This window comes from Oncorhynchus keta, chromosome 37 (assembly GCF_023373465.1).
Source record: "Oncorhynchus keta strain PuntledgeMale-10-30-2019 chromosome 37, Oket_V2, whole genome shotgun sequence".
NCBI lineage: Eukaryota > Metazoa > Chordata > Actinopteri > Salmoniformes > Salmonidae > Oncorhynchus > Oncorhynchus keta.
This window is the reverse complement of record NC_068457.1, coordinates 10,432,662-10,451,987: the sequence shown is the minus strand read 5'-3', so window position 1 is coordinate 10,451,987 and position 19,326 is coordinate 10,432,662. Positions and strand designations below refer to the sequence as shown.

The 19,326-nt window shown below is 44.7% G+C and overlaps 1 protein-coding gene across 1 annotated transcript in view; it reads right to left on the bottom strand.

The window, feature by feature from the left end:
- Window positions 1–6,536: 6,536 nt before the first annotated feature.
- LOC118370168 (contactin-associated protein-like 5) overlaps window positions 6,537–19,326 on the bottom strand; it is a 28,617-nt gene continuing 15,827 nt past the window's right edge. Inside the window, exons 12-23 of the mRNA XM_035755022.2 lie at window positions 18,952–19,071; window positions 18,290–18,490; window positions 17,563–17,719; window positions 17,269–17,396; window positions 16,905–17,075; window positions 16,414–16,632; window positions 16,026–16,265; window positions 15,042–15,332; window positions 14,805–14,938; window positions 14,376–14,679; window positions 8,346–8,408; window positions 6,537–8,141 (exon numbers count right to left, since the gene is read on the bottom strand). Of these exons, the coding sequence (XP_035610915.2) occupies window positions 7,891–8,141; window positions 8,346–8,408; window positions 14,376–14,679; window positions 14,805–14,938; window positions 15,042–15,332; window positions 16,026–16,265; window positions 16,414–16,632; window positions 16,905–17,075; window positions 17,269–17,396; window positions 17,563–17,719; window positions 18,290–18,490; window positions 18,952–19,071 (2,279 nt within the window). The 3' untranslated portion in view covers window positions 6,537–7,890. The remainder of the gene's footprint in view (window positions 8,142–8,345; window positions 8,409–14,375; window positions 14,680–14,804; window positions 14,939–15,041; window positions 15,333–16,025; window positions 16,266–16,413; window positions 16,633–16,904; window positions 17,076–17,268; window positions 17,397–17,562; window positions 17,720–18,289; window positions 18,491–18,951; window positions 19,072–19,326) is intronic.

The following is a 19,326-nucleotide window of genomic DNA, read 5'->3' as shown; positions in this document are numbered from 1 at the left end:
GATGACCGCACAGAGAAGAGGCTGTGATGTGTAGATACAGTTGAAGTCGGAAGTTTTACATACACCTTAGCCAAATACATTTAAACTCAGTGTTTCACAATTCCTGACATTTAATCCGAGTAAAAATGTTTAGGTCAGTTAGGATCACCACTTTATGTTAAGAATGTGAAATTTCAGAATAATAGTAGAGAGAATGATTTATTTCAGCTTTTATTTCTTTCATCACATTCCCAGTGGGTCAGAAGTTTGCATACACTCAATTAGTATTTGGTAGCATTGCCTTTAAATTGTTTAACTTTGGTCAAACATTTCTCCTGACAGAGCTGGTGTAACTGAGTCAGGTTTGTAGGCCTCCTTGCTCGCACACGCTTTTTCAGGTCTGCCCACAAGTTTTCTATAGGATTGAGGTCAGGAATTTGTGATGGCCACTCCAATACCTTGACTTTGCTTTCCTTAAGCCATTTTGCCACAACTTTAGAAGTATACTTGGGGTCATTGTCCATTTGGAAGACCCATTTGGGACCCAGCTTTAACTTCCTGACTGATGTGTTGAGATGTTGCTTCAATATATGCACATACTTTCCTTTCCTCATGATGGCATCTATTTTGTGAAGTGCACCACCTCTCCTGCAGCAAAGCATCCCCACAACATGATTCTGCCACCCCCGTGCTTCACGGTTGGGATGGTGTTCTTCGGCTTGCAAGCCTCCCTCTTTTTCCTCCAAACATAACGATAGTCATTATGGCCAAACAGTTCTATTTTTGTTTCATCAGATCAGAGGACTTTTCTCCAAAAAGTATGATCGGCGGTTTTGGATCAGTGGCTTCTTCCTTGCTGAGCGGCCTTTCAGGTTAAGTCGATATTGGACTTGTTTTACCGTGGATATCGATACTTTTGTACCCGTTTCTTCCAGCACAAGGTCCTTTGATATTGTTCTGGGATTGATAGGCACTTTTTGCAACAAAGTACGTTCATATCTAGGAGACAGAATGTCTCCTTCCTGAGTAGTATGACGTCTGCGTGGTCCCATAGTGTTTACCTTCAGGCATTTGGAAATTACTCCCAAGGATGAACCAGACTTGTGGAGGTCTACAATTTTAATTCTGAGGTCTTGGCAAATGATGTCACTTAGCCTATCAGAAGCTTCTAACGCCATGACATCATTTTCTGGAATTTTCCAAGCTGTTTAAAGGCACAGTCAACTTAGTGTATGTGTAAACTTCTGACCCACTGGAATTTTGATACAGTGAATTATAAGTGAAATAATCTGTTTATAAACAATTGTTGGAAAAATGTCTTGTGTCATGCACAAAGTAGACGTCCTAACCGACTTGCCAAAACTATAGTTTTTTAACAAGAAATGTGTGGAGTGGTTGAAAAAATAGTTTTAACGACTCCAACCTAAGTGTATGTAAACTTCCGACTTCAACTGTAAGTGTTAGAAAAAAATCTATCCCACTTTGTACCTGAGCATGTCACGTTCTGACCTTTATTTCCTTTGTTTTGTCGTTCTTTAGTATGGTCAGGGCGTGAGTTGGGGTGGGCAGTCTGTTTGTTTTTCTATGATTTGGGGATTTTTGTGTTTTGGTCTAGTATGGTTCTCAATCAGAGGCAGGTGTCATTAGTTGTCTCTGATTGAGAATCATACTTAGGTAGCCTGGGTTTCACTGTTTGTTTGTGGGTGATTGTCTATGTTAGTTGCTTGTGTCAGCACAGTTCTCATTATAGCTTCACGGTCGTTATTCGTTTATTGTTTTGTATAGTTTGTATTCAGTGTTCAGTGCGTTCTTTAATTAAAAAATCATCATGAACACATACCACGCTGCATTTTGGTCCGCTTCATACGACGATCATGACAGAGCAATTTCAAGACTGTACTGTATGAGATGTGCCTCTTCACAGTCAATTTCTCTTGATTACCACCTTCAAAAGAGTCTTATTCCGAGGTCATTATTCTTTGCTAGATTTACTTAGATGTTGTCAAAAACACTATACAGCTATAATTAAGAGGTATATTCATGATCTCTCCTCTGGATCTTCACACCCATGCACAGCCACACACTAGGTTGAGATGCACTTGCCTCTCCTAATGTTGTGGCTGGCAGTGCAAATATGCCATGACAAGCAATTTACTGTATGGAAATGGTGAGAGACAGAACAGAATATTATAATCCTCCCACACAGAGACTCAACTTCCTAGCCTACCATACAAATAAAGGTTTTCTTGTGTTTCCCTGTAGCAAGTAGTCTTTGGTTCAAACAGCTACACCCATTGAAGCTCAGTACTTCCTTATCAATCTCTGTTCTCCGTGAGCTATTTCAGTTTACAGTTAGCCCTTCAGTCCGAGGAAGGACTCTCAAACCCTCACTCAGGAGACTGAAAGGTCCCACTGATCACTGTTACTGTCATTTTTATTTGACAAGTCTCAAATAAATTAGCCACTCGCTAGGAAATTGCTGTCATGTGGCTCTGGTGTTAAAGGGGTGCTAGTGGCACTGCTACAGTAGCTGAGTCTTGTGGATATTTTTCACGATTGTCCCTGGACAAAGATCTGAGGGTCCATGTTTCACTATAGGCTGTGAGTGACAGCTGGTCATTTTGTTGGCCAAGTTGTTTATTCCTCTGACACGACTGTCCGCTGCCCTCACCTTGACTTAAATGCTTTGGACATGTCTTATTTATTTTCCAGTTATTTTTAGGTTTCATATCCTGTCTACAAGGTTGGCACATTCACCAATGCCCATTGTCTCTCCTATGTTCTGTCAGTTTTTTTGTTGTTGACCCCATTACGGTCCACGTTAGACATTTCCTCATTCCCTAATATAACTCAAAGAGGCCAATGTATTCCGTTAGTTTGCAAATGGAAGTAGAATTGAAGTAGTCACATTTGCACTTACCCTCATCAGTCAGAGGAAAGGTAGATGGATAGATTGGAAGCTTATGGGAAAGGTTAACCCGGTGTAATGAGGGAGCGGAGGAAAGCAGGACAGAGATGGCAGGATGCTTGGAAAGGTCAGGGAGACACTGTCGGGAGCGGCGCTCTCAATCTGTCTCTCTCTCTCTCTCTTTATCTGTTTCACTATCTCTCTCTGCATAATGGATGCTGGTTACTGCATTATTACAGTCAAAGACTAAGCACCATGCCGCTCTCCTCTTTCACTCAGTCTAGCAACGGACTGAAAATGGCCTACTAATGAACTATTCATTCATAACTTTTACTGTGAAAATCACAATAAGTTCCTGCCTGTAATAAATGTAATAAAAAAATCAATCAGGTGAAGTGGTTTTTTGCAGTCATGATAATTTCTTTAGATAGTACCTTATCTAGTACCTAGCATCCCGCAGGTTGAGAGCTTCAAGTTCTTTGGTGTCTACATCACCAACCAACTATCATGGTCCAAACATAGTCATGAAGAGGGCAACGACAAAGCCTATTCCCTCTCAGGAGACTGAAAAGATTAGATAATTGAAAAGTTCTACAGCTGCACCATTGAGAGCATCACTGCCTGGTATGGCAACTGCTCGGCCTCCGACGGCAAGGCACTATAGAGGGTAGTGCGTACGGCAGAGTACATCACTGGGGCCAAACTTCCGGCCATCAGGGAACTCTATACCAGGTGGTGTCAGAGGAAGTCCCTAAAAATGGGCAAAGACTCCAGCCACCCTAGTCATAGACTGTTCTCTCTGCTACCGCACGGCAAGCAGTACCGGGGCGTCAAGTCTAGGTCCAAAAGGCTTCTAAACAGCTTCTATCCCCAAGCCATAAGACTCCTGAACAGCTAATAAAATGGCTACCCAGATTATTTGCATTGCCCCACCCCTCTTTTACGCTGCTGCTACTCTCTGTTTATTATCTATGCATAGTCGCTTTAACTCTACCTACATGTACATATTACCTCCATTACCTCGACTAACCGGTGCCCCTGCACATTGACTCTGTACCGGTACCCCATGTATATAAAGTGGCAAGAAAAAGTATGTGAACCATTTGGAAATACCTGGATTTCTGCATAAATTGGTCATAAAATTTGATCTGATCTTCATCTAGGTCGGACCAATAGACAAACACAGTCTGCTTAAACTAATAATACACAAACAATTATACTGTTTTATGTCTTTATTGAACCCACTGTGTAAACAAACATTCACAGTGCAGGGTGGGGAAAGTATGTGAACCCTTGGATTTAATAACTGGTTGACCCTCCTTTGGCAGCAATAACCTCAACCAAACGTTTTTTGTAGTTGCAGATCAGACCTGCACAACGGTCAGGAGGAATTTTGGACCATTCCTCTTTACAAAACTGTTTCAGTTCAGCAGTTCTTGGGATGCTTGGGATGTCTGGGGTATACTGCTCTCTTAAGGTCAAGCCACAGCATCTCAAATCGGGTTGAGGTCAGGACTCTGACTGGTTCACTCCAGAAGGGGTATTTTCTTCCGTTGAAGCCATTTTGTTGTTAATTTACTTCTGTGTTTTGGGTCATTGTCTTGTTGCATCACCTTAAATTGAAGTACAGATAGCCTAACATTCTCCTGCAAAATGTCTTGATAAAGTTTGAAATTAATTTTTCCTTTGAAGATAGCAAGCTGTCCAGGCCCTGAGGCAGCAAAGCAGCCCCAAACCATGATGCTCCCTCCACCATACTTTACAGCTGGGATGAGGTTTTGATGTTGGTGTGCTGTGCATTTTTTTCTCCACACATAGTGTTGTGTGTTCCTTCCAAACAACTCAACTGTAGTTTCATCTGTCCACATAATATTTTGCCTGTAGGCTGTGGAACATCCAGGTGCACTTTTGCAAACTTCAGACGTGCAGCAATGTTCTTTTTTTGACAGCAGTGGCTGCGCTGTGCTCTTGCAGTAATCTTTGCAGGATGGCCACTCCTAGGGAGAGTAGCAACAGTGCTGAACTTTCTCCATGTATAGAAAATGTGTCTTACCGTGGACTGATGATCATCAAGGCTTTTAGAGATACTTTTGTAACCCTTTCCAGCTTTATGCAAGTCAACAATTCTTAATCTTAGGTCTTCTGAGATCTCTTTTGTTCGAGGCATGGTTCACATCAGGCAATAATTCTTGTGAATAGCAAACTCAAATTTTGTGAGTGTTTTTTATAGGGCAAGGCAGCTCTAACCAATATCTCCAATCTTGCCTCATTGATTGGACTCCAGGCAGCTGACTCCTGACTCCAATTAGCGTTTGGAGAAGTCATTAGCATACTTTTTCCAACCTACACAAGAAAAATACAATACTTTGTGTGTTATTATTTTAAGCACACTATGTTTGTCTATTGTTGTGACTTAGATGAAGATCAGATCAAATTCAATGCCCAATTTATGCAGAAATCCAGGTCATTCTAAAGGGTTCACATACTTTTTCTTGCCACTGTAGCCTCGCTACTGTTATTGTACTGCTGCTCTTCCATGATTTGTTTTACTCTTCTTTTTTTACCTATCTATTTTCTTTATTTAACACATTTTTCTTAAAACTGCATTGTTGGTTAAGGGCTTGTAAAGAAAGCATTTCACCGCATTCACCCGTTGTATTCGGCGCACGTGACAAATACAATTTGATTTGATAATTACACACAGGTGAGGAACTAGGGAAGACAAAGCTCTCGGGTAATGTGGCATCATCCTCCTCCTCACCATGTATATCTCTGTAGCTGTCACAGCAGCTAGAGGAAGAAACATCGTCTCATTACCGGCATGTTTCCCAAAAGGACTCAGTCAACTGTTCTATTATTTGCTCCCTCTGTAACCAACCGGAGGCCAATGTTGCTGGCTTTGTTGTTTCTCCACATCCAGACTAGATGTCTTTGAATGTTTTCCTTTTGCTTGATAATGAGTTGAACTAGTAGGAGGTGCACAACTTTGCTGATGTTCAAATGCTTAGCACCACTTTTTGAATGTTGAACGAGCCTTCTTCTTCCACTGCATGCCGTTTTATGTTGATAGGGGGAAGGAGAGGAGAACAACAGCAGTGGTGTGGACCAGATATAACGGGTATAACAGCACGGTTTTGGTTTTTAGGATCAGCCCCCAGCTTGTAATTGTATTATTAACTAGCTGAGGGCAGGGGAGAGGGTAATGGTCTACTTCATCACTCTGGGCCTCTAGAACCGCTTCTTCCCGAGTGATCTATGATATCACAAGTCATCTCAATCATCCAACCACCCCGCTTTTCCCTAGTCTCCTAAAACTAAAGCTTGCCTTGAAGGCAAAAAAAAGAAACAAATGGCCGCATAAGAGCATTACTCATAAATATGCTCTTCCCGCACTTTTTTTAGGAGTTTTCTTTTCCTGGTTTGTGATAGTGTGGGGTAAATTATATTGCGGATAAATCACAATGCCAGACTTTGATCATATATGTTTTTAAGACATTATGACAGATAACAGTGTAACTTTGTACTGACCCAAGCTCAGCTGGAAGAGGCAAAAGAGATTTGGGATAGCGAGATAAGAATAAGACATATCAAATCACGACATATACTGTTATTCACGTAAAGCTGTAAAAATGTATTTATTAAATATACATTTGTTTACAATATACCTGAATAATTCTAGAAAACAAATTCAAAATAAATAGAATATTTAAATTCATTGTATCAGTGAGGTACATCTTTTACAATAACATCCTGTAGATAAATGACCTAATGGACTTGAAATAATATAAACAGCCAATAACAATCCTTTATCGTGGGTCTTTCATGACAGAAAATCGTCCCCCGAATGAATACATGTTCCGTTTGTATAGCAAGCTTGCCACACAGATTTGTTGTACAATTGGCTTGTTCTGTTGGTTTGCTAATTGTGCAAAATATGAGGACTTGACGTTTCACCAACGTAAGAGCAAGTAACATGGTTTCTGGAGGAGACCGTAGCAAATGTGTACAACACTGTACTTCTCCGTTCAACAAAACGCACAACGACAACAGCCAGGACAAGCGCTCTCCTGAGAATGAAACGACCTTTATACCCTAAACGCCCTCTGATTATCTTCTTAAGGTCTATGAGATAATTCATCTCAAAAGTTACTAGCACAATCACATAACGTTGTACTGTACTACATTTTGACTTTCAGACATCAAGTATCCGTTTACTGTGTACCACTCTTTGGTGATTCATGAAATCACAACATGTTGCAGGACGTCAGCGATGGTGGATGCAAAAAGAACATCCAAATGAAAGAGGGTTATTGGCAGTGAGGGCCCAACAAAACAACGTACTGGGAACAGAAAACCGACGTGTTCAGAGAACAAAAGGGGCCAGCCACAAGGTCCTTGGCACACAGTCACAATGCTTCTCAGTGGGATTTGATCAGTGGTTTAGCCAGGGAGCAAGAGCAGGTGCATTGCTTGCCCAGAACTTGCCTTGGCAGATGGGCGAACATCATTAATCAGTCGTTATCACATTCACAATCCACAAGTGAATACAAGTAAGTGAGTTAGAGTACCGGTGCCCAACCAACCCCAAACGGATAAATCCCTTTAATTGTGCATTCAGAATGGAAGGCTATATAAAGCGAGCTTATAAAGTCACTGGGGTGGATCTGATTCTTTGAGGCTTTTTGTCTCCCGACGTTAGGGCAATATAATATAAAGTAGATATATAATAAGTGTTCTCCAATTGTCATTGCACATAAAAAGTGGTAAAGCTCCCATGCCCCAATAAACAGCCTTTGAGATATAAAACTGCGGAATGACCATCCTCCGTTGGGTCATTCTTGGAGCCACACAGGGAATGGATCACCAATGATCACTGCTCCTAGAAAGCCCAGGGACAGGCAGGTGACTAACCTACCCAGGGGGGCCTGTTCTGTATTTGAGGCCAGGCAGAACAGTGTGCGGAACAGGAGGCAGGAGATTGGGCAAAGAAGGCTATGGTGGCATCAGATGTAGTACTCCTTTCTGCTGTGACTCACAGAGCTGAGCAGGTCCAGGTTTAGATCCAAGACCAAGTCTACAGGATAGCTGTTCTCCAGGCCTGCAGGGTAGCTGTGTTCCGGGCTGTGTCTGGGATCCTTTTTCTGTGAGATGGAGGACTTCTCCTGGGGGTGGGTGTGGCTGCAGCGGCGGTACAGGAAGCACGACGTCACGGCCACGGCACAGAGGGTGATGAGGAACACAGCTGTGATGAGACCTGGGAAGAGAGAGCCAGAGAGAGAGAACATTGCTTTTACTTTAAAGTGAATAATTCCTGGGGTTACTTAGTAAATTTGAATATCTCTAAAGTCAAGAGTATTTGTTTCAGGGAGAATGGCTGTACACTGACAGAAATGAAATAATTTGCTATATAATTGCAATTATGAAGAAACAGATAACTGGGGATGATCTTCTGGCTAACCTCCAATTACTGCTGAATCACTTCTTGTCTTCTTCAGTCGATCTACGCCCCTATCGACACCCTCTGAATGATTTATTCCAGAAGAAAGGAAGCAAGCCAACAAAGGAGATGTCAGACATGACCTTCAATTATATTCGGTGGTCGATGAAAGGCTATGCGGAATTTATAAAGGCATTTCAATCAATGAGTCATTTAATTGAGTAATTATGCCTACTCATGTCAAAACCTAAAAGAGATAGGTCAAGTTAATGAGTCATTAAAGACCCACTCTGTGGTACTTACAGTCGTTACAATCCTTTGCGTAATTTGGATTTACAGTGCATTCGGAAAGTATTCAGACCCCTTCCCTTTTTCCACATTTTGTTACGTTACAGCTTCATTCTAACATGGATTAAATTAATGTTTTCCCCCATCAATCTAAGCACAATACTCCATAATGACATCACAATACCCCATAATGACAAAGCAAAAACAGGTTTAGAATTTTTTTTGCAAATGTATTACAAATAAAAAACAGAAATATCTTATTTACATAAGTATTCAGACCCTTTGCTATCAGACCCAAAATTGAGCTCAGGTGCATCCTGCTTCCATTGATCATCCTTGAGATGTTTCAACAAATGGATTGGAGTCCACCTGTAGTAAATTCAGTTGATTGGACATGATTTGGAAAGGCACACATCTGTCTATTATGTTTTATTATTTTTATTTATCCATCATTTTACCAGGCAAGTTGACTGAGAACACATTCTCATTTACAGCAACGACCTGGGGAATAGTTACAGGGGAGAGGAGGGGGACGAATGAGCCAACTGTAAACTGGGGATTGTTTGGTGACTGTGATGGTTCGAGGGCCAGATTGGGAATTTAGCCAGGACACCAGGGTTAACAGCCCTACTCTTACGATAAGTGCCATGGGATCTTTATTGACCTCAGAGAGTCAGGACACCCGTTTAACATCCCATCCGGAAGAGAGCACCCTACATAGGGCAGTGTCCTGGGGTATTGGGATATTTTTTTTAGACCAGAGGAAAGAGTGCCTCCTACTGTCCCTCCAACACCACTTCCAGCAGCATCATGTCTCCCATCCAGGGACTGTCCAGGACCAACCCTGCTGAGCTTCAGAAGCAAGCCAGCAGTGGTATGCAGGGTGGTATGACAGCCGACTTGGAGTTTGCCAAAAGTCACCTAAAGGACTCTCAGACCATGAGAAACAAGATTCTCTGGTCTGATGAAACCAAGATTGAACTCTTTGGTCTGAAGGCCAAGCGTCATGTCTGGAGGAAACCTGGCAGCATCCCCACGGTGAAGCATGGTGGTGGCAGCATCATGCTGTGGGGATGTTGTACAGGGGCAGGGACTGGGAGACTAGTCAGGATCGAAGGAAAGATGAACGGGAAAGTACGGGAAAGTGTTTCCGGTTCCGGGTTGGAGCGAGCGGTCGCATTCGCACTTCGCTCTGCAGGTTGTATAACTTTTTCATTACATTTCATTATAGTACAACGGTTGATTTGTCTAATCTTAGCAATTCTTCTTAGCTAGCTACATAGCCGTCCTTGTATCAGAGATAATTGCATAATTATCGTATTTCGTCGCCCTAACGTAGCCTTCACTGCTATTCGCCCAGGAGCTAGCAAACGCTAGCTAACGCACACAGATTAGCATCACTGTAGTGCTATTCACTCAACTGAACGACTTGATTAGTCTAGTGTTAGCTAGCTACATAGCTGTCTTTGTTTCCAAGATAATTGTGTAGTTTAGTGTGTGTAGCCTTGGAGTGATTATCTTAATTCACTGAGGTTCGCTAGCCAGCTATTTGTCGTCCTTAACGTAGGAGACTCTGCTAGCTAGCCAACAGCTAACAGCTAACAGCTAGCCAACGTCACCACACGTCTACTGATTCGAATTCAATCACCGGTCAGGTAGTATCACATTTTCATTTAATTTCATTACAGTACAACGGTTTGATTTGTTTGATCGTAGCTAGCTACATAGCTAGCTACATAGCCGTCTTTGTTTCAAAGATAATTGTGTAGTCTAGAGCGATTTCCTAGGTTAGCTAGCCAGCTATTGTCGTTCTTTTAACGCAACGTAACGTAAACAACACTGCTAGCTAGCCAGCTAGCCCCGAATAGTAGCACTGTAGAAACTATTACACTCAACGGAACGACTTGATTAGTGTAGTGTCAACAACGTAGCTACTGCCAGCTAGCCTACTTTAGCAGTACTGTATCATTTTAATCATTTTAGTCAATAAGATTCTTGCTACGTAAGCTTAACTTTCTGAACATTCGAGACGTGTAGTCCACTTGTCATTCCAATCTCCTTGCATTAGCGTAGCCTTTTCTGTAGCCTGTCAACTATGTGTCTGTCTATCCCTGTTCTCTCCTCTCTGCACAGACCATACAAACGCTCCACACCGCGTGGCCGCGACCACCCTAATCTGGTGGTCCCAGCGCGTACGACCCACGTGGAGTTCCAGGTCTCCGGTAGCCTCTGGAACTGCCGATCTGCGGCCAACAAGGCAGAGTTCATCTCAGCCTATGCCTCCCTCCAGTCCCTTGACTTCTTGGCACTGACGGAAACATGGATCACCACAGATAACACTGCTACTCCTACTGCTCTCTCCTCGTCCGCCCACGTGTTCTGGCACACCCCGAGAGCTTCTGGTCAGCGGGGTGGTGGCACCGGGATCCTCATCTCTCCCAAGTGGTCTTTCTCTCTTTCTCCCCTTACCCATCTGTCTATCGCCTCCTTTGAATTCCATGCTGTCACAGTTACCAGCCCTTTCAAGCTTAACATCCTTATCATTTATCGCCCTCCAGGTTCCCTCGGAGAGTTCATCAATGAGCTTGATGCCTTGATAAGCTCCTTTCCTGAGGACGGCTCACCTCTCACAGTTCTGGGCGACTTTAACCTCCCCACGTCTACCTTTGACTCATTCCTCTCTGCCTCCTTCTTTCCACTCCTCTCCTCTTTTGACCTCACCCTCTCACCTTCCCCCTACTCACAAGGCAGGCAATACGCTTGACCTCGTCTTTACTAGATGCTGTTCTTCCACTAACCTCATTGCAACTCCCCTCCAAGTCTCCGACCACTACCTTGTATCCTTTTCCCTCTCGCTCTCATCCAACACTTCCCACACTGCCCCTACTCGGATGGTATCGCGCCGTCCCAACCTTCGCTCTCTCTCCCCCGCTACTCTCTCCTCTTCCATCCTATCATCTCTTCCCTCTGCTCAAACTTTCTCCAACCTATCTCCTGATTCTGCCTCCTCAACCCTCCTCTCCTCCCTTACTGCATCCTTTGACTCTCTATGTCCCCTATCCTCCAGGCCGGCTCGGTCCTCCCCTCCCGCTCCGTGGCTCGACGACTCATTGCGAGCTCACAGAACAGGGCTCCGGGCAGCCGAGCGGAAATGGAGGAAAACTCGCCTCCCTGCGGACCTGGCATCCTTTCACTCCCTCCTCTCTACATTTTCCTCCTCTGTCTCTGCTGCTAAAGCCACTTTCTACCATTCTAATTCCAAGCATCTGCCTCTAACCCTAGGAAGCTCTTTGCCACCTTCTCCTCCCTCCTGAATCCTCCCCCCTCCTCCCTCTCTGCAGACGACTTCGTCAACCATTTTGAAAAGAAGGTCGACGACATCCGATCCTCGTTTGCTAAGTCAAACGACACCGCTGGTTCTGCTCACACTGCCCTACCCTATGCTCTGACCTCTTTCTCCCCTCTCTCTCCAGATGAAATCTCGCGTCTTGTGACGGCCGGCCGCCCAACAACCTGCCCGCTTGACCCTATCCCCTCCTCTCTTCTCCAGACCATTTCCGGAGACCTTCTCCCTTACCTCACCTCGCTCATCAACTCATCCCTGACCGCTGGCTACGTCCCTCCCGTCTTCAAGAGAGCGAGAGTTGCACCCCTTCTGAAAAACCTACACTCGATCCCTACGATGTCAACAACTACAGACCAGTATCCCTTCTCTCTTTTCTCTCCAAAACTCTTGAGCGTGCCGTCCTTGGCCAGCTCTACCGCTATCTCTCTCAGAATGACCTTCTTGATCCAAATCAGTCAGGTTTCAAGACTAGTCATTCAACTGAGACTGCTCTTCTCTGTATCACGGAGGCGCTCCGCACTGCTAAAGCTAACTCTCTCTCCTCTGCTCTCATCCTTCTAGACCTATCGGCTGCCTTCGATACTGTGAACCATCAGATCCTCCTCTCCACCCTCTCCGAGTTGGGCATCTCCGGCGCGGCCCACGCTTGGATTGCGTCCTACCTGACAGGTCGCTCCTACCAGGTGGCGTGGCGAGAATCTGTCTCCTCACCACGCGCTCTCACCACTGGTGTCCCCCAGGGCTCTGTTCTAGGCCCTCTCTTATTCTCGCTATACACCAAGTCACTTGGCTCTGTCATAACCTCACATGGTCTCTCCTATCATTGCTATGCAGACGACACACAATTAATCTTCTCCTTTCCCCCTTCTGATGACCAGGTGGCGAATCGCATCTCTGCATGTCTGGCAGACATATCAGTGTGGATGACGGATCAACACCTCAAGCTGAACCTCAGCAAGACGGAGCTCCTCTTCCTCCCGGGGAAGGACTGCCCGTTCCATGATCTCGCCATCACGGTTGACAACTCCATTGTGTCCTCCTCCCAGAGCGCTAAGAACCTTGGCGTGATCCTGGACAACACCCTGTCGTTCTCAACTAACATCAAGGCGGTGGCCCGTTCCTGTAGGTTCATGCTCTACAACATCTGCAGAGTACGACCCTGCCTCACACAGGAAGCGGCGCAGGTCCTAATCCAGGCACTTGTCATCTCCCGTCTGGATTACTGCAACTCGCTGTTGGCTGGGCTCCCTGCCTGTGCCATTAAACCCCTACAACTCATCCAGAACGCCACAGCCCGTCTGGTGTTCAACCTTCCCAAGTTCTCTCACGTCACCCTGCTCCTCCGCTCTCTCCACTGGCTTCCAGTTGAAGCTCGCATCCGCTACAAGACCATGGTGCTTGCCTACGGAGTTGTGAGGGGAACGGTACCTCAGTACCTCCAGGCTCTGATCAGGCCCTACACCCAAACAAGGGCACTGCGTTCATCCACCTCTGGCCTGCTCGCCTCCCTACCACTGAGGAAGTACAGTTCCCGCTCAGCCCAGTCAAAACTGTTCGCTGCTCTGGCCCCCAATGGTGGAACAAACTCCCTCACGACGCCAGGACAGCGGAGTCAATCACCACCTTCCGGAGACACCTGAAACCCCACCTCTTCAAGGAATACCTAGGATAGGGTAAGTCTAGGATAGGGTAAGTAATCCTTCTCACCCCCCTTCTCCCCCAAAAAAAAAGATTTAGATGCAAGTGGCTGTTCCACTGGATGTCATAAGGTGTATGCACCAATTTGTAAGTCGCTCTGGATAAGAGCGTCTGCTAAATGACTTAAATGTAAATGTACAGAGAGATCCTTGATGAAAATCTGCTCCAGAGTGCTCAGGACCTCAGACTGGGGTGAAGGTTCACCTTCCATCAAGACAACGACCCTAAGCACACAGCAAAGACAACGCAGGAGTGGCTTCGGTACAAGTCTCTAAATGTCCTTGAGTGGCCCAGCCAGAGCCCAGACTTGAACCCGATCAAACATCTCTTGAGAGACCTGAAAATAGCTGTGCGGTGAAGCTCATCATCCTACCTAACAGAGCTTGAGAGGATCTGCAGAGAAGAATGGGAGAAACTACCAAATACAGGTGTGCCAAGCTTATAGCGTCATACCCAAAAAGACTTGAGGCTGTAATCGCTGCCAAAAGGTGTTTCAACAAAGTACTGAGTAAAAAAACAAACAACGGTTTTTACTTTGTCATTATGGGGTATTGTGTGTCGACTTATGAGGGGGAATAAATGGTTGAATCAAGGCTGTAATGTAACAAAATGTTGGAAAACTCAATACTTTCCGAATGCACTGTATGCTAATAGAATTACATAAATAAAATCCATATTGTGAAGCCAAACATGATTGACATCAATGCTATTAAACTCACCAGATGTTGATTGTGAAGTTGTACTATCAGCTAAGGCTCCACAGTTCGATTCAACTAGATTGCCAAGAACATGGACTAATGAGCTTCCATGATTCAGAATGGCTGTCTTCAGCGGTGTCAAATGATTGAACTGGACAGACGACAGGCAGCCAATGAAACCCTTGGATCCTGCCCTAAGCACCTCCTCAGCCAAACCAGCATGTCCTCCTGATGTAGCTGTGACTTTACCCAAAGTCAGAGATCGTAGTGTGTTCATCTTCAGGTCAGAAGAAAGGTTGTATTTCTGGTCGATGGCTTTGTCAATCTGGTTGAAGAAAAAAGCAAACATTTCCAAATACACTTGAACATGCCATCAAGGTGGGCTGACTGTCTATGCTATAAACATAATACTTTGCTATGTTGAAATAGATTCAGATAGAGATCACTGACCTGGACATAAAGGTCTTTGCCTTCCCGGTGTACTTGGACACGGTGGAGCTGCCCATCGGCTAGGCTGGAGGCTTTGGGAGTAAAGATCTCGGCTCTCTCCTCTCTGTTCAGACGGAACCAGATCTGCAGACTCCCTACAAAAGTTTAAGAAAATCATAAAAAGCGTCTCCTCTTACGGTGCTGTTATGAGATAAACACAGAGAGAACAATGGACGGAGATAGCAAAAAGATAGCTACCGTTGTTAGCGAGGATGATAGCCAGGTACTGTTGATGGTAGGTGCTGACACAGAGTAACATGGCAGGGGTGCGAGTCGTCAGAAAGCTGAGGGCAACGTTTTCTCTGGACTCGCCGTCGTGGGCATAGATGCCTGAGGACTGGCTATGGATTGGCTGACGGCTAGACGACTGGCTATGGATTGGCTGACGGCTAGACGACTGGCTACCTCGGTCTCTGTTGTGCATGACTGGGAAAGGCATCTGGAAGGTAAGGGTCACCGAGGAGCCACTCTCGAAGGACATTGACACTTCTGTCACAGGGATACAAACACGGATGTTGTTGTTAGTGTAGAAGGCTCCTCATTCAGTAGTGCCGTGTTGTGCTGTTGATCTCAGACACAGATTCAGACAGCATTTGCAAGAACCGGCTTATCTGAATGTTGAATGGGTCAGAACAAAAGGGATGCTTTGAAAGAGTAAAACTCAAAGAAACACGGCTAGATCATCAATGGATCAAACAGAAGTCACACATTCTCTGAGGTACCAAGTGCACCTACCCCTAAAGCATGACCCTGTCCATTCAAAACGCTGTGAATAGGTGATATCTGAAGTGATAAAACCTGCTTTGATGCCAGTGGATGAATACAGGATTCATCCATAATGGGTGGCGTGGTCTCAGCAGGAGTCCTGTTGTGTGTCAGGCCAGCATGAACACAGCTTTTGAATGGAATTCAGTCCAACAGAAAATATGTCCTGGCCCGTCCTATTAGTTTTCGGATTAATGGAAATGAAAGAGCCCAAGGGATTGAAAAGAAAGCATCTCTGATCTTTTTAATACATGCTTTGATCACCCCTTTGATCAAATACACTTCCAAAATCTTTTGAAATAATACTTTTCTAAATCTAATTTCATACATTTTCCTAACCACAAAGAGAGTCATTAACTCAGCTTATCACAATCTTTTTTTTTGTTTAGCTTATTGCTGTTTGTTGGGGTTACTCACCTTTCTTGCAGTGTGGTCCATTGTAGGCAGAGTGTGTACAGTCACAGACATATCCACTGTTTTTCTCCATACACCGCCCTCTGTTATGACAGACACTAGCAGAGCCGCTGCAGTGACCAGGGCAGCCTGGGGTCACTCCTGGGGTCAACTTGGCCTGCTCCTCCAGGTCAAGGGTCACGCCGTTCAGGGTCAATGCACGGATGCAGCCCAGGAAACTGCTCTCTTTGAAGGTGGATCCTCCTGGCAGGAAGTAGGCGGCAGGAAACACAGGAAGTATAAACGGTACGTTTAAACTGCTCTTGAAATAGAATAATACTACTTCCAATGTGGAACGAAACCGTATCTAATATGCAAAGAAAGTGTTGTTAGGGTCGAGTCTAGTGCCTACCTATGAACAGTAGGCTTTTGAGCTGCAGACGGTAGTGCCCTTCAGAGGGGGCCTCCAGAGTGTGTAGGGGCAGCTGGTCCACTTGCAGGGAAGCCTCCTTCAGGTTGCGTTCAGCCCTAACGTAGTGCCACTGCTTATCATTCAAGGGGACAGGGGACGTCACCGTCAAGTCCACCGGGCCATTCCCCACGTCAAAGATGAATGTGATAGCTGAGGGAGCTGAGGAGGACAGACAGAAATTAAAGTTCAAAATGTGGCCCACTTTTGTTTAAGATGGATTTGTCTTTGGCTTGGAGTCTTTGGCTCCTGGGCCAATGTATTCTCCCGACTAAACCACAGTTGTCCATAATGTTATCAGAACTATCTAATCAAGTCCAAGTCATCTTTCATCTAGAACAGAAAAGGTTTCAACTTGAGGTGATCATTTACACAAGTGACTAGAGAGGAGTTAGGGTTTGGTTGATTTGAGATTTAGGGAGAGACAGACTCACTGGTCAACTTCAGGGTGATGAAGTCAGCGGTCCCCAGGTTCTCCAGGAGAACACCAGAGGAAGCTGTGGTCTTGAAATACAGGGAGATGTCCGCACTGAGCTCAGCCTGGAACTTAGGGAAGTGGAGGGACGACGACCCAGGATAGAAAGAGGCTGAATTCCACAGGAACCCTGCAAATACAGGAAAGTACAGTTAAAAAATAAAGTAACTGAAAATGTCAGAACTCTGACAATTTACCTGACCTCCCCCTACTGTTACAAAAACACAGAACTTTTTGGTTGGCATAGTCTGTATGAACAAAAAATATAATTGTTATTGGCACACTCGCTTTTGGGATAATTATATGAACTGAACTAAACTTACTGTCACCGTTGCAGTGAAGGGAGCCGACTCTGTATACAGCTGCTGAGCCTGTCCTGTTGGTGTCTCCTATTACAATCTCAGTCAGTGGTAGGTGATCTTTGTAGGACAGCAATCCTGTGTCGTTTACCCTGTTGGAAAAAGGCGAGATACATTTAGACACAACCTCAGTTTACTCAATTTAAAGATGTACTCAAAGCTCTGAGAAATGATCCATTTATAGAAGGAAAGACTGATTGGTAAAAACACGTGAATGTTGTTAATGCAGGTCATAAAACAAATTGGCATCCACTGTACCATAAGTGTGTGTCTGCATCACAGTTGCAGAAGTAGTTCATGTCGATGCAGTTCTCCTCCAGGCTGCAGGAGCACTGTTGGACCCCAGGTACAGAGCCTCCCCAGTAGGTCTGTTTCTCTCCACTCCGGTCCAGCCACCACGACAGGGGCCTCCCGTCTACAACCAAGGCACATTTATTTCCATCATGCAAAACTCTATGAAAAGAAAACGATGTATTACATGTTCAACTCTCCTCTTTTCGACTGGCCAATGTGATCTGCTTGGCACATAGAACATGTTCACCTGCTACACACAAAGGTTCATCTTCTGCCATCATAGAAAACACATGATTGATTTTTAGTCCTGTACACCCGGCCCTACGACGCACGCCGTGGGAGGCAAACGTCTGCCTAGGGAGACTAATTGATTTTGTAGGCAATTCCACCGCAAGTTGGTGAAATACCTCGTCTTGACATATTGTCTTGCCTGTATCTAAAACAAGACCGCCTGCATCAATATTTCATATGAGAAACAAAAACTCCCCAGGCGAGACACCAGAAGAACTCAGTGAGGCTTTTTTCACAGTGGGAGTTGGAATCAAAGGGAGCAGAGGGTTCGGCAATACTTAAAACTCACTCTGAATATTTTCGCACAACTTTTTTTTTGCAGAAATCCATTGTGTAATTTGAATTAAACTTGAGCTCTCTGTATACTGTTTGCACTTATCAGGCTTCCAATAAGACTCACCCCAAGTATTGAAGAGACGGGACTTCCTGCAGCTGTAGACCACTTCCTGTTGACAGTGCTCAGACCGTCCAATCAGAGTGCGGAGCTGCTCCAGGGAGGCTGTGTAGTTGAACCGCATCACATGCGGCTTCTTTGTTGTGGCTCCAGTCACATTCACAAACCCCCTGTTGTTGTGGCCCACCACTGTCCATACCTTGTCCTCTATAGGGAAGACAAAGCAGCCATTTTACTTTATATACAGGATATTCGGGTTAACAGCACCAGTGGATAATCCAGATTATCATATTAGCATGAGAAAGACTTCTAGAATGTAATTCTGTTTTCCAAGATAGGTGTCCTTCACATTTCTGATTGTTAATTTAATTCGGGTTAGTCAACTGTATGGAAAGTACACCAGAGATAAACAAAGATGTGTAAAGTGGTGGACACACTTTTACATTCTTTTTATTTTACCTTTATTTATACAGGTTTTTCTCATTGAGATTACATCTCTTTTCCAAGAGAGACCTTAATCGCATTAGCCCCATATTATCTAATTGAGAATATCCAAAAACTGCACCAGTAGCTTCCCTGGCCTAGCCTGGTTACCAAACGCTGTGCTCACCATTGATTCACTAGAATTCAGTCTGGTTTAACCAGGCTATGCCAAGCCATGAGCTCACCAGTCATGTTGCAGTAGACCAGTGTTGCCTTTAGAGGACCACTGCCATCTGGATCAATGTAGAAGTAGCCAGACGTACTCCCCATTTGTCGGTGTGCCTCACACGACGCTTCATAAATAGCTGTGGGAAGCAAGATGAGTACTTATATCAATAGCCCATACACGTGTTTCTGTAAATGTATGAACGTATGCCAAGAGCACTCAATTACATTTTCTTGTCACACGCAAAATGTGCGAACGGTAATGGTTTGAAGAAGAAATCCACGGCAGCTTTTAACCGGGGGTTGAGGTACATTATAATACAGCAGTCAGTAAAGTGCCCTCCACTTCACAATTTATGACACCCTGATGGGAATATCAATGAGAGTTCAGTGAT